The sequence below is a fragment of the Arvicanthis niloticus genome, chromosome X (genome assembly GCF_011762505.2).
Source record: "Arvicanthis niloticus isolate mArvNil1 chromosome X, mArvNil1.pat.X, whole genome shotgun sequence".
Classification (NCBI taxonomy): Eukaryota; Metazoa; Chordata; class Mammalia; order Rodentia; family Muridae; genus Arvicanthis; species Arvicanthis niloticus.
Genome location: NC_047679.1, coordinates 90,228,276 through 90,252,070, shown reverse-complemented (window position 1 = coordinate 90,252,070; position 23,795 = coordinate 90,228,276). Strand labels below are relative to the sequence as shown.

The 23,795-nt window shown below is 35.0% G+C and overlaps 1 protein-coding gene across 1 annotated transcript in view; it reads right to left on the bottom strand.

Annotated features, from left to right (window-relative positions):
- Positions 1-23,795, bottom strand: part of Alg13 (ALG13 UDP-N-acetylglucosaminyltransferase subunit) — a 57,878-nt gene that overhangs the window by 14,507 nt on the left and 19,576 nt on the right. Inside the window, 17 exon segments of the mRNA XM_076918812.1 lie at positions 100-168; positions 5,929-5,984; positions 6,098-6,133; positions 7,128-7,248; positions 7,715-7,856; positions 8,685-8,798; positions 9,187-9,433; positions 10,304-10,431; positions 11,456-11,556; positions 12,102-12,166; positions 13,189-13,297; positions 14,059-14,134; positions 15,318-15,480; positions 15,678-15,759; positions 22,143-22,215; positions 23,035-23,081; positions 23,651-23,701. Of these exon segments, the coding sequence (XP_076774927.1) occupies positions 100-168; positions 5,929-5,984; positions 6,098-6,133; positions 7,128-7,248; positions 7,715-7,856; positions 8,685-8,798; positions 9,187-9,433; positions 10,304-10,431; positions 11,456-11,556; positions 12,102-12,166; positions 13,189-13,297; positions 14,059-14,134; positions 15,318-15,480; positions 15,678-15,759; positions 22,143-22,215; positions 23,035-23,081; positions 23,651-23,701 (1,680 nt within the window).

The following is a 23,795-nucleotide window of genomic DNA, read 5'->3' as shown; positions in this document are numbered from 1 at the left end:
ATAAGCAGCTGCTCAGAATTATGAAGGCAAAGGGAAAATTTGTTTTCTTCTCTATTTAGCTCTCTGTAAATAACTGGTAACACTGTGTGTGAAGATTACCTTCTGAGGGTAGTTGTATGAGGTAACTGTGTCTTGAGGCACAGAACATGGTCCACTGTCCTGAAGAGACTTTAATAAATACAGAAATATAATTGAGTAAAGGGAAACTAAGAAACAAAAGGTAATTTTCACTCTTTCCTATCCTCTATCATAACTCCTCAAGTCTCATCTCCAGCCCCATAGCAACCTATTTGCATGTGGCTTTCCTCCCACACTACCTCCAACAGTGGAGACTACATAAGAACTTGATGTGGACTCAGCTTTCCTCCTTCTTATGGACCCTCTCATCCATCACCAACCCATCCCTATTCTTTTCTGTCAGCCCCAATACCTCAGAACACTTTTTACCTGGTACCCCCAGTGGTTAAACCTGACAGAGACTAAGGTAGGTAATTCCCACTATCCTTCCTGTTCTTCATTACCATCTCCACATTACAGGCTCACCCTCAACCAAGTTGCTTACAGGTATCCCTCCTCCTACCTCAACTCCATTCACTGGAGACTCCAACTCAGACACAAGTTGTCCCTACCCCTTTCATCCCTGTCTCTTCAAATTATTCTTTGCCTTACCTCAACCTACTTGCAAGATTCCCTCATCCCACCACACATCCAACTAATTTCCTAAGAACGGCATCTCTTGATGTGTACAGGATCCCCTTATCTCTTTCCTGAAGCCTTTCTCAACTTTTATTCCTAGCCAACCCACCACTCTTCTCAGCCACCCTTTAACACACAGAGGCACTCAATAGCAAGGCATCCACAGCTACCACACTTTTCTAATACCCAGAGAAGGCAAAAGAAACCAAGAAGTGGAATGCCCACCCAACAAAGACAAGATTTAATATCAACACCTAGAATCACCAACTCTGGTTGGCTAAACAGGACAATATGCCTCCACCGGAACCCAGTAACCCTACAGTAGGACCGAAGAAATACAATATAGCTGAAGCATAAGATAAGGACTTCAAAGTAGCTATTACAAATGTAAGCTAGTACAAATGTTAATTATTATGAATGTAACAGCTATTATGTTCAAGAATCTTAAAAGAGGATATGAGTAAATCCCTTAATGAAGTCTGTGAAAAGACAAACAGTAAAATAAAATAATAAAAGCAGTTCAAGAGAAATAAATGAAAAAAAATTGAATCACTAAGGAAGGATCAAACTAAGATAAAACTGGAAATTAAAAATTTAGTAAATTAAAAACCTCAGAAGTAAGCTTCACCCACAGCAAACAAAACAAAATGAAAAATCTCAGGCATGGAAAACAACCAGGTAGAAGAAATGGATACCTCAGTCAAAGAAAATATTACATCAAAAGTTCCAGGCACAAAACATCTAGAAGTCTGGGAAATTAAAAAATGACCACATCTATGGATAATAGAAATAGACCCAGAGACCCCACATCAAAGACACAAAATCATATTAAGCATACAGAACACCAAATAGAGTAGACCAGAGAAGACACAGAGACTAGATCCAAGTTAACAAAATTAAATGCAAGAAGGGGAACAGCATGACACCAAGAAAATTAGAAAATCCTATGGACATACTTTAAAAATCTATACTCCAAACTGGAGAAACCTAAAAGAAATCAATAAATCAATCAATCAATCTCTCTCCCTCCCTCCCTCCCTCCCTCCCTCCCTCCCTCTCTCTCTCTCTCTCTCTCTCTCTGTGTGTGTGTGTGTGTGTGTGTGTGTCTGTGTGTGTATGCACGCATGCATGCGCACAAGAGAGAAAAATAGAGAGAGAGACTTTCTAAAGTTAAAGCAAGATCAGATAAACAATTTAAACAAACTCATAAACCCTAGTGAAATATAAGCAGGAATTAAGTCTCCCAAACAACAACAAAAATACCTAGGGTGAGACAAATTCGGTACAGAATTCTATGAGACCTTCAAAAAATGCTAATATTCCAAAAATTACTCTGCAAAATAGAAACTCAAGAAACATTACCTAATTCTTTTTACAAGGTCACAATTACCCTTATACTGAAACCACAAAAAGACTCAAGAAAGAATTATAGACCAATTTCTTTTATGAACATGGATACAAGCAATCTCCATAAAATACTTGCAAACTGAATCCAAGAACACATAAATGAGATCAGAGACCTCAATCAAATAAGCTTCATCCTAGAGATCCAACGATGGTTCAACATATGTAAATAGATAAATGTAATTCATCATATAAACAGACTCAAAGAAAAAACCACATGATCATCTCATTAGATGCAAAAAAAGGTCTTTTACAAAACTCAACACCCCTCCATGATAAAAGTCTTAGCCCTGATTTAAACCTATAGTCAAAATCAACTGAAATGTAGAGAAACTCCAAGCAATTCTACTAAAAATCAAGACTAAGACAAAGCTGCCCATTTCCCATGACTACTTATTTAATATAGTAGTTGAAATCTTAGCTAAAAGAGTAAAACAGGATCAAGGGGATACAAACAGGAAAATGTCTTTATTTACAGATAATATAATTTTATACATAAATAATACTAAAAACTCCACAAATCTGCAGGGGATAAACACTTTAAGGAAAGTAATAGAATAAAAAGTTATCACAGAAAAACTGGTAGCCTTACTACATACAAATGACAGACTGAGAACAAAATCTGAGAAACAATACCTGTCAGGACAGTCTCAAAAGGAAACTCTTGGTGTGTAACTTTAAGCAAGCAAGTCAGACACTTACATAATAAAAAACCTTAAGACATTAAGAAAAGAAACTGAAGACAACTTAAGATGAGAAGATCTCCCATGCAAATGAGTCTCTGGGATCAGTAAGTGAAACTAGCCATCCTACCAAAAGCAATCAAGTCATAGATTCAACATCATCCCCATCAAAATTCCAACAAAGTTCTTCACAGAAATCTAAAGGCAATTTTTCAGCTTTATATGAAAACATAAAAGAAAAGCCAGACAGTGGTGGCACACGCCTTTAATCCCAGCACTTGAGAGGCAGAGACAGTCTGAGTTTGAGGACAGCTTGTGTCTACCGAGTGACTTCCAGGACAGCCAGAGCTATATACAGAAAAACCGTGTCTCGAAAAACAAAACAAAACAACAAAAAAAAAGCTAGCATAATCCCAAATAATAAAAGAAGTGCTGCAGGTATCACCATCCCTGATCTCAAATTGTACTGTGGAGCTATAGTAATAAATTAGTAATAAAAACAGCATGGGATTGGCACAAAAACAGGTATGTTGGTCACTGCAATAGCACTGAAGAGCCAGTCATAAGTCTACACACCTATAGACACCTGGTTTGTAATAAAGAAGCCAGAACTATATACTGGACCAAAGACATCTTCAACAAACAGTGCTGGTCAAACCTGATGGTTGCATGTAGAAGACTGTTATCAGCTTGCACAAAAGTTAACAGGAGACTAAGGATCTCAACATAAAGGCCAGATTAGCACAGACACTAACTAAGTACAGCAATTAATAAATGGAACCTCATGAAACTGAGAAGCTTCTGTCCTTTAAACATCACCATTATCATCTGACAAAGTGGCAGGCTAAAGAATGGGAAAAGATCTTTATCAACTACCCATGTGATAGAGGTTTAATATCTCAAACATATAAATACAGGAAACTGAACATTTAGAAAAAAATAATCCAGTTGAAAATGAGGTAAAGAACTAAACAGTTTCAAAAAATGAAATACTAATGGCTGAGAGTCGAATAAAGAAATGTTCAACATCCTTAGCCATCAGGGATATGCAAATCAGAGCTACTTTCCGATTTCATCTTACACCATTCAGAATGGCCAAGATGAGCATAAGGCATAAGGGGATAGTCACCCACTGATGGTGGGACTACAAACTTATATAGTCACTATATGGAAATCAGTGTAGTGGTTACTCAAAGAAATGGGAATCAATCTACCCAAAAAACTCTACATATACCACCCAAAGTATTCTATAGCCTACTATGGAGACACTTACTCATTCATAGTAATTGTTGTTCTATTCATAATAGACAGAAATTTCAAATAAGACTAGATAGCCATCAACAGATAAATGGATGATGAAAATGTGGCACATTTACAAAATTGAATCTTATTCAGCTGTTTAAAAACAGTGAAGTCATGAAATTTACAGGTAAAAATGGAGCTAAATGAGGTATCTGATACCCCAAAAGTATGGCATGTATTCTTTTCTATTTGGATGTTAGCCTTTAAGCCTTTGATAGGGATGCTATAGCCTTTATAACCATAGGTTAAGAATGGAACAAGGGACTGGCAGAAGGGGAGGATCTTCAAGGAATGGGAATTAAAATATAGTTATGGAAAGACGGGAATAAGAACATTGGATGGTGGGGGAGAGCAGCAATAAGGCGGGGAGAATAAGAGATTACAGGGATAAACAACTAACACTAATTGTCATTCATGTAAGGGACCATATGGAAACTGACTACAGTAGAAGCTTCTTAAAATACGTACATACATGAAAGAAATCAAAATGGAGTCACCAAATAAGAGATAAGACAGAGCCTCAACTAGTTATTTTTCTGGATCATATGAAACCTCCAGTGTGAGGAATGGGGTAGTTAAGTGACTAGTCTAAGGGGCCCCGTGGAAATTCCCCAACTAAGGCTATTACAAAGGCTACTGTTTGTTCTTCACAAAGTGATGGTTAGGCACTATTGCTGAAGGCAACACCTACGTATCTCACTGAACATGGAGAAGCTGAACTGGTGCCTAACTAAAGCCTCCAGTTCTACTGCCTGGTGTTCATGGTACTGGGAAGTATTCTATTATAGGCTACCAAAGGAAAAAGGTAACCAACCTAGCTACAAACCCTTCACTCTACAATGGTGACCAGCCTATGGTAAGCTGGTGCAATGTGGTACAGTGAACATCACAGAGTAACCAACCAACCGTAATTGGATAGGTAGACTCTTTAATTTTCTTACAATTTTATTAACTTTGCTATAAAATTATTAAGATCTCTGTAAACATTGTAATGTCTGTCTCAAAATAAAAGTTGAAGATATAACACATTACATCTCTTATTTGGATAAAATTATTTCATGAAAAAGTTTCTCAAGGTATGGCTCCTACATCAGCACTTGATATACTAAGAGTATTTGCCATCAAGTAGGAAGAACTAAGGAAGAATAAAAAAACAAAGCAAATCTAAGTATATCTATCTACAAAAAAAAGAATTATCAATATTGTTGATATACAAAAATCTTAATAAATTAACCTCAACTTAAAAAAACATATGCTAGAAACAAAATCTATACAAGTACAAAATAATTCTTGGGTCTCAAATATCCTTTAAGATGTAGGACATGCACAGAACATGGTATCATTTGCCTTTAATCTCAGCACTCAAAGAGAAAGGCAGCCAGATCTGAGTCCAAGGATAGCCTGGCTTACATAGTGAGTTTCATGACACCCAGAGCTATATGGTGAGAACCTGTCTCAAAACACCAAAAGAAGAAAACAATGTACGATGCAACAGTCACTCACTGTCTAAGAACTCTTTCATGTTGTACTTCTAAATAAGAAAAAGAAAGCTTTGGAATAATTAACATTGACAATTCTTATTTTTAATACTATCAAAGTATTTCCAACTTTCTGCTTTCTAGACAGAAATTAGGCTTTTCAGTAGGATCTGCTTTTGCTAAGTGAAAAGAAAAATGGTCAGTGTCCTCTCCAGTGCCAGGACACCATTTACTAATTTTTAGTTTCTGCCTTCCAATCATCAGTGAAGGCCACTTCACTCTCATTCAGCTCTCCTACAGGGCTCCACTGTGTCCTTACTATAAAGTATATGAGCTATTCATATCTCTTATTATTAAATACCTACCAGGTTTGCTGTAGATACAGTTGTGCTATACACACTGGAAGTTTCATAGCCTTGTTCTAAAGGATATAGCCAAAGTAAAAAAAAAAAAAAGAAGAAGAGCATTATTTTTTTTTTGTTTGAAATACCATAAATAATGAAGAATATCAAATTAAATCTAGATCTCACTAACCTGAATAAAGATAATCTCCATGGTATTCTCCTCCTCCTAGAAAACAGAAATATATGCACACAGAGCTTTTTAACGTGACAGGGCAAAATTGTCAGTAACTGCTTTTTCTTGAGTTTTATAGGCAAATTTTCACAACTAAAATATATATATGGTTCAAAGTGATTTGAGCTTTCCTATTAGTCAACAGAAGACAAGGTAAGCCGTCAAAAGTAGAAGTTTCTGTACAAATTTTTCTTAGGTATCAAGAGTATTTTTTTCTGTGTACTTACAAGAGTGAATGTTTGAACTATCTTTTTTTAATAAAGTCACTCGAAATGCCTCTTACTTCCTTAATGTACACAATTCTTCGGGATTGTTTCAATAGTACTGTACTATTGACTGGTAGATAGTAAAAACAAACAAATGCCATGGTACAAAGAAAAGTGATTGTTAAGTCTATCCAGACAGCTACAGAGACAAGTTTTACCTTGCTATATATAAGAATGGGGGGCTTTGGGAGATGATGAAAATGCAGAGCTGATTGTGTGAGTGCACCAAAAAATCCCACAGTCAATTGTACATTTTTGAGTAAGTAAACTCTTGGAATATAAATTGTATCTCAATTAAGTTTAAAAAATGTATCTGTGCCATTATCAAGAGTATAGCCTTTGCTATATTATCAGCTTTCAAATCTCAGTTTCCTCATATATAATACAGGGATGCCATATTTCCCAAAACACAATAAGGAATGTCATTAAAATTATATTTACTAGAATGGATAATATATATATATATCATTCAATAAATGTTAAAATGTTGAATTTAAGTTTTAGAAAAGCTCTTTGGGTTATCAGGCTCGGGGATTTGAAATTAGGTCCTCAGATTTGCATAGCAGCACTTATACCCACTGAAGCATCTCAACACCCCCAATCTTATACTTCTTTCAAGTTACTAGAAAAGGTGTGAAATACCAAAAAATGTTTCCAAGTTCTCATATGCAAATGCTACAACAATCATCTTTTCAAAGATTACTAAGCACTAACTGACTCACCATTATTACAATGGTCATTACTGTCTTCTGAATTCAAAGTCGGTTTGCATGAGTTATAGTCCTGCCCTGCAACACAGTATCCTGGAGTAGCAGGAACCATTGCAGTTGAACCACCATCGTTCTGTACCAAAGAAAGACATATATACACAAAATTCCTCCTGTATTAGTCAGACAAAAAGGCTAGAAGTAAGTTCTAAAAGTCAGTCAGTAGAAACTAAATTCTGATATACTATTTAAGAGAAATATGTGGCTGTTTTAATACTTTAGAATCCAAAATAGGTGAAACAAGAGAACAGACAATTTTAGTTCACATATATGCCAGACTGCTTAAATCTGTTATTTTCTTCTAAGTAGCAGCTTTAAAACCTGTCTTTTCATAACGTCATAGTATGTGAGGAGTTTTACTCAGTTCTTCATACAAAAATGTAAAAAATCAGGGCTGAGAATACAGACATAGAAGACCTTACCTGTGCAAGGCCCTAGTTTTGATACTTGGAGTTGGGTAGGTATGGGTGGAAATCATATATATAACATGTCTCCATAAAACTTTTAAAAAAGCTTTTTCAGTGAAGCTTTCACCCACTTACAGGTAAAGTTGAATAAGCAGTCTCATTGCCTTCTTCAAGTGCATAAAATGTAACAGATTCTTCCACTCCATTCTCTGGGGCAAAACCATATTGGCATCCCTTATTCATGCAATGCATCTGACGATGGCTACGCCTAAAAGAACTTAATTTAAAAATCAAAATGGGGAAATATGTTAAAAGATGGTAGTAGTTTGCTTCTAATACAAAGAAGTAATTTCAGACAGGAATCTAAATTTTAGGCTAGAACAAGTAAGTAGGCTTCAGACATGAAAATGACCTTGGGCTAGGACAAAAAAGTAGGCTCAGATGTTTTGGTCATCCTGATAAGCCCTTAGAAACAGTGATCACAAGAGTGAAGAGAGTATTCGCATAATTACATTTAATGCCTTGCTTTATGTTTGACTATTTGTGTTGTTTTGCTTGTTCCTTGACTATTTGCATCTATTATATTGCTAGACCCTCAACCTAGAACTGACATGCATGTAATCAAAATGGTATAAAAGCATAAAGGAGGAGGGGGATTGGATAGGGTGTTCTAGGGAGGGGAAATGGGATAACATCCACATTAGAAATAAATTAAAATATCCCACAAAAAATAGAAAATTAAAGAAAAGAAAAAAATTTCTTAGTAAAATGTAAATATCTCAAAGCAGATGTTTTTAGGTTTAATTTACGTGTGTGTGTGTGTGTATGCTTTGTTTGCATGTGTATCTGTATACCACGTGTGTCTGGTGCCTGTAGAGAGATCAGAAGTATCCGCTGGCTAGAGTTGCAGATGGTTGTTAGCTACCAAGTGGATACTGGGAATTAAACCCAGGTTTTGCAGAAGGACAGCCAATACTTTTAATCTCTAAGCCATCTCTCCAGCCACAAACTGAGGTTTTGGAAAGTTGGTGCACATTATCATTTCTTAGCAATAAAAACCACACACAGATGTTTTCCCTTAACTTGCAACACTTTAAATACTTACCGAGACCTATAGGTGACATTATCATAGCTCTGGCAGCACTTTCTGCCTGAGCCAGAGGAAAAACCAACTTTAGGATTTGGCGTGTTTTGCTTGTTTACTGCATGAGATGAATCCCTAAGAATAAACATAAAGAAAAACAATTATTTAATTCTTGCCGGTCTCAATAGTTAAGTAGAATTAACAAAGTTTTCTGAAAACATTCAAAAAGAAAGACTTTGACTGGTATTGGGCCTATACAGTATTAATTGATACAAAGACATATTTTATATAAACATTCATTTCAGATGGCATTCTATTTTTGGGCATCTCTTCATTTCTTCACATTTCTCTAGACAATGAAAATACAAATATGCCAATGGATGGTAAGGGTAAGAATGCCATCAGCACTACATTCTCTAATATAAAAGTTGTAGTTAACAATTCTAATAAACTTAGTTCAGGAATTGTTTCTAAAAATCCAAAGAAAAGACATACATTATCATAAAACTCAGTTCATTCTTACCTGGGCATCCCATATCCCCGGCCTTGTCTTTGAGATGAATGTTGAGGGTAAAAATGTTCACTAGACATAATACGGCCAGCTGTCTGTGAGTAGTACAGTAGAGGGTCATTGCCATAATGCATACCATGCTGAATCCTGGGTGGGACAAGGGAGTCCCCCCTGCTATAAGCCATGGTCATATAAATCTCTTTCCCTCGAAATTTCTTGAGCATCTTCTTTCGTTGCTTCATGTTCATATCTGTCATAACTTTCAGAAAATATTTAGCAAATAAGCTTTATAACCAAAGTAAAAGGTCATGTACCTTTGCCCTCAACATACCTTAAAATTTTCAGATAGATACTTTTCTTGGGAACGGATCAAAGTATATGAGTATAAGGTACAAAAAATTATTTACTTTTCAAGGATATATTTGATCTTCTAGTTGGAAGGGCAAAAAAAACCAGTTCAGGTCTATGTTGATGGGTATTTCAATACTCAGTAGTTCAACCCTCTCTCTAGTATTTATAGATATGGTCATCAAAAATGTTGAGTCATCTAATTTCTTACAATATTTTTCTCTAAAAACTTATGTTGAATACTTCTGGTTGCTTCTGCGATGTCTTCCTACTTCTTTGAAAATATTTAAAATCTGTATCAGTTTAGGTTATAGGAGGTCAAGTCCCTCCTATAGAGCATATCTACCAATGTCCAAAGACAGTTTTCTTGTTACAACCGGTCAAGAGGCTATTAGAATCTCCGACACAGATGCTAAGGATCACTCTAGAATATACAGGATAACCCTCTCCTCTCCACCAAACCATTAGCTATAGAAACACAGTAGTATGAAGGAAATACTACTCTATAACAGGACATATAGTATACCTTTAAAAAGTACAGGTTTTTTTCCTTTTTAGTTTTTGGAGACAGGATCTCTCTGGGTAGCCCTGACTATCCTGAAACTCACTCAGTAGACCAAGGCTGGCCTTGAATTCACCAAGAGCTACCTGCTTCTGCCTCCCAAGTACTAGGATTAAAGGCTTGTATCATCACTGCCCAGCTAAAAAGTAAAATTACTTGTAAGTAAATAAAATAACAACAGAAAACAAAAACCACAAGAAAAACCTTTAGGATACAAACCTATTTCAGGGAAATAGCCTCCAGTTATAGTCTGGTAACCTCTTCCAGTATGAATTGGTATAGCATTCCAGGCAGGAAGAAGTGCCACTTGGCTGACTGGTTTTACATTGGCCATCGGAATTGGACGCCTTGAAGTGAAAGGTATCATGACCCCATTATAACATACACTTAACTCTCATTCAATACACTAACGTACCCTTCTTCACACATTACCTTTTTCTAGCTTTCTTAGAAACAAAGTCTCACTATGTAGCCTTGGCTGGGCTAGAACTCCTTACATAGACCAGGCTGGCCTCAAACTCAAGAGATTTCCCTCTTCAAACTCCTAAGAGTTAGATTTAAAGCATGTACCACCACCCCTGGATCAAGTGCATTTTTATAAAATCTATTTACACTAGCTTTCCTATACATTTGTTGGGTTTTTATTCCTTAAGCTTAAGACAATCTAAATTTATTTTATATTACTTGTGTCAAGTGTTTTATAGTGTCTATCGAATCCAGAAGAAATATGGTAGACTATATAGTTCCTTTCCATGAAAGAGGGTATTTACTAACCTGACTCATATGAGTCTTGGGTGTATGTAAATTACAGTTACTCTGACAGTAAAAAGTATCTTTACAAGTATCAAACACTGTGTTGTGGTCCCATCTTTTCCTTGTCTGGGATCATGAAAGCTTGTTTTAGAAGAAATCCTTTAGCCTGACACTGACTACAAGCTCAAGGCAACCTGCACAACTAGATAAGATTGTCTCAAAATAAAAGGTAATAATATACACCTAAATAACATTATACAAACTAAATAGCTTATATTTAGGAAATGTATACACACATGTGCATGAAAGATAATTAATAAAAAACAAGTCCATGAGTTTGATTAAAGAGAGGTAGAATAATATGGTAGTAATTAAGAGGGAGGAAAGGGAAGGTGGAAATGATGTAATTAAATTGTCATCTCAAAAATAAAATACTTTTAAAAAGTACCAGGGCTAGGGGATACACCTATTTTGATATTTAATTTTTTAACATTTACTTTTATTAATCAAAATAATTAGCTCAGCAGATAACAATTCTGATTTTCTCAACTAGTATCCTGAAGTTCTCAATTTAATATGAGTAAGCACCTGGCAACTTTAATTGCTATATAGTCTTACCTTTCTGCAAATTCCTCAATGAAAACTACTACTGAATTTTTGTCATTATCAATTTCCTGAATGTGAGCATTATAATATTTTCCACCTGGTTCCATGCAAACCTGAAAGACCGGAAAGGGGAGTCATATATTAATTCATCTGGTCTTGTCCACTGACAAATCTGTGCTTAGTCAAACAACTATTTCTCCAAATGTAATTCAATGTTTACTTTTTTTAAAGTAACTGAGATCATGGCTAGTCTATGGGGCATTACATATAAAATTACATATGACGCTTACATATAAATGTCATAAACTGTAATTAAAATTTAACACAATACAAATAAGGAAATCTTTCTCTTAGCATTATGTAAAGTCCTGATCAATGTCTTTGTTGCTGTATTAAGGACCCAATCCAGAGCCTTAGACATGCTGGCCAAGTATTCTACCACTGGGCTATACCCTCAAGCATTGTTTTATTCAGACAAAGTCTTAGTATAGCTATAAAGCTATAATGCCTAAACTTAAATGTATGATTTTCCTTCCTAGGCTTCCTAAGAGCTATGATGACAGACAGGGATTACTAAGCCCAGGATGACCAACTCACATTACTGATTTAAAGTACAATCTTACAGAAAAAAATCATCATCTTTGAAGAAGGAACTAACCTGACACTTGTCTCCTAAATAGTAGTATATTCCACCATACTCCACGAAATCTGATTTTTGAAGTTCTATTAGAAGAAATAGATTAAAGCTCAATTTTAATTTATTCCTTTCTTACTGCACATAATTTTTCTCATTTACATTAACAAGATGTATTTGACAATGCTATCATTAGAAGAAAAAAAATGTCCCAAAGAGTCATTCTAACAACCTTGATGAATTATCACTATGATCAATTTAGTAAATGACCCTGCCAGAATAGTTCTGCACTGTAAAGCACTTCAATAAAAGTTTATAATCCAATTAAATAGCAAAGTCACAATTTTGAAAGTAATACCAAGCAGTCTCATGCACATGTGTATAACCATTTATGTATATTTCTTTTACTTACATTATACAACATCTTAACTTCATTCTAATTAACTATACTGAATTCACTAAAGTTCAAGGAGTTGAATGTGAGACATTATATCCTGGTGGACAGTATATAAGTCTAGTTTGATGAATTAAGTTATGTATCTAGAGCAATCAATAATCTATAGTCAGGGTTCTTTTTGTAAGTATAAAGAGCCAGATAGCAAATTTTAGATATTCTAGGGCCACCACACTTTCAAAAGTACTCAATTCTGAGGCAGGCAAAAGCAGGTGAGGGCACTTGTCACTGAATACTCAAAATCTGTCCACTAGACTAAGTGGTGGTAACACACACCTTTAAAGTCAGCACTCAGGAGGCAAAGGCAAGGGATCTGAGTTCAAGGCCAAAATGGTCTACAGAGTAATTTCTAGGACAGCCAGGACTACACAAAGAAAATCTGTCTCAATAAAACCAGAAAGGAAAAAAGAACAAAATTTGTACTTTGATTTCCCACATAATCTACCACAGCACCTCACCTGACCATGTATACAGATATACACAAAAAATAAACAAATGTAATTAATGAAAATATTCCATTCTCCTATAAAACTTAATGAACACTGAGGTTTGAATTATGTACTTTTCATGTCTTACAACTTTTTAGTTTGATGAAACCATATCTTATGATAAATAACTTGCAAGATAATCCCCTGTATCCTGCTGATACTTTATTACCTTTTCGAGTATCCAACCAAGCATCAAATTCTACGTTGCGATAGATTTCTGGATCCAGAGCTTTCAGCACCTTATAGGGAAACAGCATCTTTGATGGATGTTCTGGAACCTGAAACAAAAATAGTCATCTTTAAAAATCACCTTTAAAAATCATTCTTTTATGAGGAGAAATGAATGAAGATTCTTTTCTTCTTTTAAAACCTAGGGGACTGGAGAGAAGCTTAGCAGTTAAGAGCACTAGCTGCTCTTCAACAGGTCCTGCGCTTAATCCCCAGCAACCACATAGCGGCTCCCAACCATCTAACATGAAATCTAATGCCCTCTTCTGGCACAAAGGTATACATGCATTAAATAAACAAACAAACAAATCATACATAATTCCTCCCTTTCCTTTGCTATAAAAACAAAACAGCATAAAAATACTATGTATTTAAAAACAAGAGACTAAAAATAGAGCGAGACAGACATAAAACCAACTAGGCGTTACATATAGAAATATTTGTTTCTTCAACTTCAAGAAATGATGATTAGCACTTAATTTTGTAATTATAGGCAACTGTTGATCAAAATGAAGCAATGTCAGAATACTTTTTACAACTAATTATCTATTAATTTGTATTACTATAATTTCAAAACAAAAGCTTATGAAATGACTCAAGTGTTCAGAGTCAGTTACAAAAATTCTAGTACGTAATAAAACTCACAAAATAAATATTTTATACTTTTGAGCATGTAGGATTTTCATGAAGGAAAACATAAACTACTTCTTTCCCAGCTTTATATAATTAGTATGGACTATCTGGTCTTACTTTAAATTATGGTGTTTTAAGACAAGTGTAAGAGCATTCTTTGCCTGAGAAAGTATCAAACCTTTTGTTGTCCTGTCCCTTGCTTATTGCCTTCTGGTGTACTTGCGACAATGGAACAGGCACCAACCTCTTCACTTCTAATTGAAAAGATTCAGAGAAAAGAACATTATATAAGTTTAGATGTTACTTGTCTCATGTCTCACAACTATGCCAATACTCAATGGTAAAGTAGTTCAATCCTAATCCTAAAATATAAACCAGGTAAGTTTCCAACACATCTCCATTAGGTTTCTTAGGTAAGTATGTGTTATAAAATACTTGGCAAATTATTTCCTAGTAAGATGGTCTCTGTGATCCTGACTCCTAATGTTTATAGCTTCTGATTCCTCTGCCATGAGACTGCTTCTAATCTTAGGTAACTTATATAATTATATTACAAACACACAAATACATAAAGACACACATATACACCATATTGCCCCACCATCTTGAAGATCTCTCATTCCCCTGCTGCCAGAAAAGTGAGAAGCCCTGTTCACCAACCTGAGTGTATGAGACTCCTCCTATCAGCCAACAAGAAGAAGGAAAAAAAGCAACTAAAGCCCACTATATAGAAGTAAATGCTACCAAGAACCATTAGTAGGCATTTCCCAAAGTTTCAGTTAAGACCTCACTCCTGGCCAGCTCCTTCATTACTCTTCTAAAATCAATACAACAGTAAACTAAGCATGAGAGGATTTCTAAAGCACACAGTTATAAAATCAATGTTATCATAAACTGACAGGTTTTCAGTAACATGGCATTTTCTAACTTTAAATTCAAAACACAAAGAATCAGAAAACAGAGCAATTTTCATTTGATAAGATTCGTCATGGTCTCAAATACGCTTTAAAAACTATCCTTCTGTGGGTAAGCAAGATGCCTCAGTGCTGCTAAGATGCCTGAAGTTGCTAAACCTGACAGACCTGGCTGTAATATTTTCTTAAAGCAGATTCTTAGATACAATCTAATCTCAAATGTTGTGCTAGGAGGCCCAAAATTCTGTTTAATCAACAATGAGTAACTTGTGTACAACTAAATTTTAAGGAATACCAATTCTAAAGTCTCATGTCTCCTATACTGAAAAACAGAGGATTCTAACTTGAACTCTTACGTCTGAACATTTCACAATACAATTTGGTAAAATTTTGTCCTCTCATTAAAAACAATATATCCCTAACAAACATGTATGTACATACATATAACCAGACTATTTCTTCTTTCAGATGATAACTCAAAGAGATTTGAAAATCAGAGTTGACAACTCTTATCTTTTAGTACCTATCTTGGGTTGAGTTCTTGTCATCAGTATTGGCTTCTGCATTTGCAGTCAAAGCATTGTGTTTGTTTCTCCTGGAACCACTTCGAAATAAATCAACTGCAGTTTTCAATGTTTCTTCATCCACAACAAATACATCTTTATAAAGAAGTTCATATAATATAGCTGAAGGAAGAAAAAAAAACTGAAATTCCAATTGTCAAAATAAGACTCTTCATATCAATGTGAATACATTCATAAAGCAACATATAAGTTCCAAAGGTACCAACGAAGAAAGTTATAAGACTATAACGTTATCAGTTATAGATTATAACAAACCATCTGAAACCACACATTTATATTTGTAAAAGCCCTTCATATACCTTGACAAATTCCTGCAGTTGACTGAAATTCCTTTGAATATACAGAATCATAATGGCCATTATTTGAATAACAGAGAAGAATCTGAAGAAAAATATACAGAATTATGTTAGTGTTAACATGTCTTACAATCATAAAAATTAAGATGGTAATCAGCAGTTAATAACTAAATGGAATTTTATTCTTATAAGACATTTAACCAATCTTGATTTAGAATCAATCTGTAGCTCATAATGAAATTTGAACTATGACTTTTAAATATCAAGATTGAAAATACACTGCGAACTCCATCACATTCCTGAAATTCATTAAACAAGTCCTGAATCATCTGCAATAAGATGGGAACTTTCACAAATTCAATAACGGAACAAAACAGAAAACCCATGTCAGAAGTCCAACTTCTCAGAATGATTGGAAAATTATGTAAATTATCTCATTTCCAAATATCCAAAATTTAGACAGAAGGAGGAAAAGGACAGACAACCAACCAATTTGTTTAAAAGGTAGAAAAAGTCATTGCAGTGAATAGAAATGTAAGAATATACCATGTAGAAAGTGCACTTCTAAATTTAAGTTACTGATATGGATTATGGATATAAAAACAAAAGGTTATCTTCTTAGCTAATTCTTTCAATTTCCAGCACTTTACAAAACAATTTCAGAGCCATGTTTATTAAATAAAACTCTTCAGTTTCCTTTGATGAATTATCTACATGTAACAGCTCTAAACATTTCTAGTACTTTTGTTCAAAAATCTGTTTTGAATCAAGCATGAGTGAAAGAGCAATTCCAAGAGAAAAATCAAAACAAAAAAATCTTAGATATAGATGCAGTTTAGTCTTATCACACTTGTCTAGCATGCTCAAAGCCCTGGAATAAACTTTCAACACTACACAGTAAGATGAGATCATTTCCACTTATACAACTGACAAGGGATGAACAGATAAAACTAAAATAAAAAATAATCCAGTCAATAAATGGGCAAGCATAATAAACAGTCAAATCTTAGAAGACTGTAACAAACAGCAAATAAATTCATGAAAAGATGGTCACTACTATTAATTATCAGGGATATGAGAATTACCACAACTCCATTTCACTCAAGGCTGAATGGCTGCCATTACAAAACTAGGACAGAACCAGCAATCCAGCTAGCTCAACAAGTAAAAGCACTTGCTGTCAAGTCTGACTGGAAATTTGTAACTGAAAAGAACAAATAATCTTAAAAATGAGCCTTTAATCCCAGCATATGGAAGGCAGAGGCAGGCAGACCTATGAGTTCAAGTCCAACCTGGTCTACACACTGAGGTCTAGGACCCCAAGGACTATACAGAGGAAACCATCTCAAAAAATGTAAACCGAAATAAAAGATACATACAAACACTTAATATTTAAAGAATATGAAGTCTATATATTCTAGATATATTTTACTTTGTTTTCAATATATGTCATTTTACTTTTTCTAAATAGAGCTTCTCTGGTCAGTGAAGATAGTTTTTAGTAGCATTCACTTTAATATTAAATACATGTAGGAAAAGTTTATAGAATCCAGAGGAAGGTCAATATAAAAGTAAAAATATATAAGGTGAACAGTGGGCATTTATGTCTTTGAAGGATTGCTCTTAATTATATCTTAAAAGGTTCATTAGTAATATCCACTAACAGGACTAGAGATGTGGTTCAATCAATAGAATACTTGCCTATCATGTGTGAAGCTCTGAGTCTGATCCTCAGCACTACAAAACTTATCAGGTATTCCCAGATTGTGGGAGATTAGAGCAAGGGAATCAGAAATTCAATGTCATCCTCAACTATATAGTCAGTTTGAGATATTCAAGACCCTATTAGAAGAAGAGGAGGAAGAAAAAGAGGAGGAGGAGGAAGAAGAGTTAAGGAGAAAAAAAAAATCTATGGGGCCTGTGAGATAGCTCAGAGGAAAGGTCTTGCTTATAGAGCCAGCCTGGGAATGAGAGCTCAAACCCTGGAACCCATGGTAGAAAAACGAGAACCAATTCTCAAGTTTCCCTGGGACCTCTAAAGCCAGTCCTAAGCACGCACGCATACACATCTGCACTCATAAATATATACCACACATACAGTAACAATAATAATTTAAAAAAAATAAAAACTGACTAACCTAGTACTCAGGAAGCAGAGGCAGGCAAATCTCTGTGAATCTGAAAGGCCAACCTGCTCTACATAGTGAGTTCTAGGACAGCCAGGGCTACACAGAGAGAGCCTGTCTCAAAATAAAACAAAACAAAAAGAAACAAAAAACAGAAAACATAAATAAATAAATAATGCCCAACTCTAATAAAATCACTTTTGAAAACTCAAGCAGTTCAAATATAAATCTTTTTTGTTGTTTTTTTTTTTTTTTTTTTTTTTTTTTTTTTTTTTTTTTTTTTTTTTTTTGGTTGTTTTTGTTTTTCGAGACAGGGTTTCTCTGTGTAGCCCTGGCTGTCCTGGAACTCACTCTGTAGACCAGGCTGGCCTCAAACTCAGAAATCCGCCTGCCTCTGCCTCCCAAGTGCTGGGATTAAAGGCGTTTGCCACCACTGCCCGGCCTCAAATATAAATCTTAAGAGAGTTTGGAGTTTGAGATGTAGCTGAAATATACAGTACTTGCCTACCATATATGATGATCTAAACAACCACAGAATCACAAAAATGAATAAATATATTTTAGGAAAGAAGCCTAAACTATAATGTTTTGGGCAAAACAAAATGTTTGAGGGCCAGGGAGAAAGGAAAATAAGTCAATGATAATAGTGCCTGCGTAGGTAGAATAAGACCTTAGGTCTGAGTCTCAATTTTACACATACACACACACAGAGAGAGAGACAGAGAGAGACAGAGAGAGAGAGGGGGGGAAGGAGGGAGAGAGAGGGAGGGAGGGAAGGAAGGAAGGGAAGGGAAGGGAAGGGAAGGGAACGGAAGGGGGGGAGAGAATGTTATACAATTAAAATGTTTAATCTTTTCTTAAAAATAGGGTGGAAACAGGATGAGTCCTAAGATCAACTTTTGGCTATCACAAGTACATTGGCCAAGTATACCCACATATATATATATATACATGATAAAATTTTTAACTTATAAAGAAAACAATATTCATAAAGGGAATATAAACTACTACAAATACTATGGAACTCAGTATGGAGGTTCCTCAACAAACTAGAAGTACTAATCTGTTTTCGGACTCCTGGGTCTATACCCAAAGGACTGTAAGTAAACATATTTGATACTTGTACATCCATGTTTACTGCTGTACTACTCAACAAGAGTTTAAAAATTGACCCAGCCTAGACTTCTACCAAAAGATGAAAATGGATAAGTATGTGCATATGTATACAACAGAATCTAGATTTCAATGTGTGTGTGAGTGTGTGTGTGTGTGTGTGTTATAAAAATAGAAAGAGAACCATGAGCAAGAAGAAAGAAATCTTAAAAGGAGTGTGCAGGGGAAAAGTCATCTGATATGAAAGCATAAGACTCTTTTTTAAGAGGAAGGGTATTATCACAGTGGGGGAGGGGTAGAAGGGGAATAGAGTAAATTAGAAAAAGTTTACCTATCATGACACATGCATATAAAAATGCCATAATGAAATAAAATTTTTCAATGGTAACAAAAATATCTAGATGCATGAACTAATTCTTTAGAGTTCACCAGCAAAGTTTTAATAGTTCCATTTATTTATGCTAATTTGTTAGGCTTTGGGGTAGTAGATCTCAAAGTTATTTTACTGTTGCATTTATTTAGCAAACATGCATATTTCCCATATGTATACAGTGGTTTGTCCATGGACAATATTTACTTTTACCAAACATTTGAACTCTTTTTACACTTGTGAATTTAAGGGGCTAAAGAAGTGGTTCAGTGATAAAGAACACTAGCTGCTCTTCCAGAGGACCCAGGCTCAATTCTCAGAACCCATATTACTCCAGTTCCAGGGAAACTGATCCCTTTCCTCTGGTCACCTCAGGCACCAGGCACACATGTGGAACACAGAGAGACACTCACACAAAACACCCATATACATAAAACAGTTAAATCAACTCCTTACACTGTATAGTTAGAAAGCCTTTATTGGCATAAAAAAAATCAAAAAGCAATGTAATACAGCAAGGGAGATAAAATACTACATCATTTTCCTAATTATATCCTAGCAGTATGCATATACCTTATATAGGCTACTCTGGTTTGCACATAGTCTGATTATTTCTATATTCTTATGGTTGTAACAGGTGACATTTCCTATTAACTATCTCAGTATATGCAAAATGAACAAGACTTGTTTAAAAAAATAGTTGGAACTGCTATATGGTGCGAATACAAATAGTCACAATAGTATTCTATAAACTACTCTCCAAGAAAAACTTCAGAATCAAGTATGGCTTTAAAGATCCCTGGTAACAATCTAATTATTCAACTCTCATCTGAAGATTGCAACTGCTCAAATATAAATAAGAACATGCTTTTTCTTCAAAGGATTTTGATTATGTCACATTTTTGCTTAAAGGTTTTAAATTAGGGGTTTCTCCTCAGAGAAGGGGAGGTGGGAAATGGAGGGATTTCTAAGGATGGGACTACAGGGGAGCACAATCGAGATGTAATGTGAATAATTTAATTAAATAAGATTTTAAAAGTAATACTTAAAGGTAAGTGCACTGAAATCCAAAATGCACTGTAAACAAGGTTTTAAAAACTGGATTGGTGAATATATAAAGGGAAATATATATACATCTGTGTGTGTGTGTGTGTTTGTGTGTGTGTATACACACACATAAAATATAAATATACATATAAAAAATAAAATAATCAAATTGTTAATAAGTGAGCACATGGATACTTTCTATAATATTCTTTTATCTGTATGTTTGAAACTTTTGTATCAGACAAAGCTTCACTTAAGAATTCTGTACAATGGCAAGCCAAATTTTCAGTAAGGCCTATTCTACCCATCATTATATACAGGGGATCTATCTCTGCACCACATTTCCATATTCAACTAATTAAATCACCAAATGGTCTCTTGCTTCCAGTTTTGCACATATGGTTCCCCCTGAAAAGACTGCCCTTCACACTTGATCAATTTACTTTTTTTTAATACATCACTACCAGCATGAAGCATCCTAATTTGCTTAAGCAAGGAGGATCTTCCTTTTTTGTCCCTTTTATGTCTAATTTGTACTATGAAACTTATTTACTCATAATAAACTATTTCTATGACTGTCTTCATACCCCATAAAGCTCCTAGAAGAAAAAGATTTCATTAATCATGTACTGGTACTCCAAAGCCCAGAAAAGCACCTGTTAATGCTACACAGGCACCATGTGTTGCTCAACTAGATGGCAGCCACCAATAAAACAGTGACTTCATTTATATTTATCTTCTAAGGCATCGCCAATAACTTCTCTCTAGTCCTAATAGCACTTTCTTTAGATCTTTTACTAAATTATTATAACAGTGTCAGAAAAGTTATCCTATTTCTAGCCTTGTCTTTCCACACTAAACTGTTGCAAGAATTATGTTTTGTGGGATAGACTTAAAAAACTCAGATATTCCAGTCCCATACTAAATTGAGTACTTAAATATGTTTTCCTCAAAACCTTTTGGAATACTCTTTGTTAAAAAAAAAACTCTTTGCCTGTTAAAAGTTTTCAAACACAATTACTTTGTACTACTTTCTAAGCACTTTACTAAAGCATAAAACCTGTGACAAGACATTTCCAACCTGATTGAAATAGATGGAAATATGAATATGATGTGCTAAAACTAAGTATCATGGCTTAGAAACAAGATAGGGTACAAAATCGAAGCGATTTGGAAAAGTTAGGAATGTTTCCAATGAACTGACAACTGAGGGACAAAACAATGGATTTAGGAAAGCTGAACTAGAAGGAAGCATGACATGTACACTAAGGACAAAATGAGACACTGAACACCTAACTGCAGATTTAACCCTAATCCTCTAGTCAATAAGGAGTCAATTACGGTTTTATGTGGCTTTGTGGGTTTTCTCAGAGAGTGACAGGAAAAATCTGTCTTTAAAAAGTAGCTAATACTTGGCCGGAGAGATGGCTCAGTGGTTAAGAGCACTGACTGCTTTTCCAGAGGACCTGAGTTCAATTTCCGGTACTCAAATGGTGACTCACAGCCATCTGTAATGGGAACCAATGCCCTCTTCTGGTGTTTCTGAGGACAGTGATGGTGTACTTGTATATATAAAATATATATATATATATATTTTAAAGTAGCTAATACCAACGAGGACACCAGGCTAGAGAGGGAAAGGTTGCTTACATAGAATAATATTACCAGTTACACAATATTGATCAGGTGACTCAGGAGCACAATGGGCTTCAATACTATGGTTACTGTTTCACTAAGTCAAAAGGGTTATTTCTAACTATTATGGGAAACCAGCATCATCATCCAACTTTTAGTCAGCATTCATTTTCCTACCTTGTCTTCAAAGCCATTATCTGTGACTTGAGTTGGTGGCTTTCCAGGATAACGATAAAGAATGAAATCTCGACTATACAAATAGAAAACAAAGGTACATGGGAAGAGATTTAGTGTATGTATATGTATGTATATGTATATATAGCTTTTTAACCTTTCTTAATTTCCCCATAAAGTGTTAACATCAAAGTATAATGTGGCAATTTGAAGGATGATTTAAGCACTAAAGTATCTATCTAAAATCTTTGCCCCCCACTTTTACTTGTCCTTGCAGGGTGTAGTGGTGGCACAGGCCTTTACTCCCAGCACTTGGTAGGCAGAAGCAGGCAGATGTCTAAGGTCGAGGTCTATACAAAGCTAGTCCAGGAGAGCCAGAGCTTGTTACACAGAGAGACCCTGTCTCAAAAAACCAAGAACACATTGCCCTAATGACAACATTTAAGAAATATTAAGTATTTGGGAAGTTTTAAAAGACAAGCTATTCTAATTTCCTACAGGAAATTATTACCAGTTCAGCATTTTCAGTCTCTTAGTTTGTCTAAAGACAAGATCTTATCATGTAGCCCACTGTGGTCTTGTAATCAAGACTCTCTTGCCTCTGCCTCCCTGCTCAGTGCTAGTATTATAGCCATGTCCCAATAATACACCTGCCCTCCTTTTAATCTTCCTTCCAAACAGACACAAATTCTAGGACAGAACTAATAATAAGGTTATTTACCCAAGAACTGTTATCAAATAGATTTTGCTCAACCCTTTTTATTCTACATTATTTACTTACTAACTCCCAAATTTAATAAATCCTAAAAGGACTCTGAGAGACATCAATTCCCACTCATATTCACATATTCCCTCTTTCATTCTCCCTTTGGCCCCTTTCTTTGATACAACTTACTTATAAATTAGAGAAAGAGCTCTTAGTTCCAGCTGGCCAGCGGTCTCCTAAACATAAAGAGGTTTGAAAACCATTTTAGAACTCTTAAGTAGTTTCCACAAGCTCAGCATGAGTATCAGAAAATTAAGATAGCTACTCAATAATATAAACAATTCAAAATAATGAACCCATAGCTCTTCTTAGCCATAAAAGTATAAAAGTGTAACTCCTATTTTTAAAAGGTAGTAGGATATTTAGTAAATGTCTAAGTAAAAACCAATTAACATTAATAAATAAAAATTTCTAAATTATGGATTTGAATCCCACATAACAGAAAAATAACTAATTAAAATGTTTTTTAATTTTAAAAAATAAAATCTCAGCAACATCACCACCCTTCTTTCCCACTGAAGTGAAAATGCTTTATTTAGTGTTTGCCAACACTGTCATTTACCCAAGCAGTGTGAACTCTCAGGAGACCACAGAAATTCTCCACAGGATTCTCAATAGTCAACACAAAACAGCCCATTGCATCTTACACAATAGTTATTTCACTCAATCCAGTTTTTAGTCATTGTGGCCATAGGAGTCTGTTTAGGTTACTATTTCAAACAACTATGAAGATATTCGAACTTACCTTGGGATCTCCCAACCGTTCCAGATATTTCTCAAAAGATCCCTCCACATACTTCAAAAAACAAAATAAACTTTACTTAGCCAAATCGCAGCATTATGGCAATCCAATTGTATTCTACAGTTATCACCATCTCACGGGATTTTCC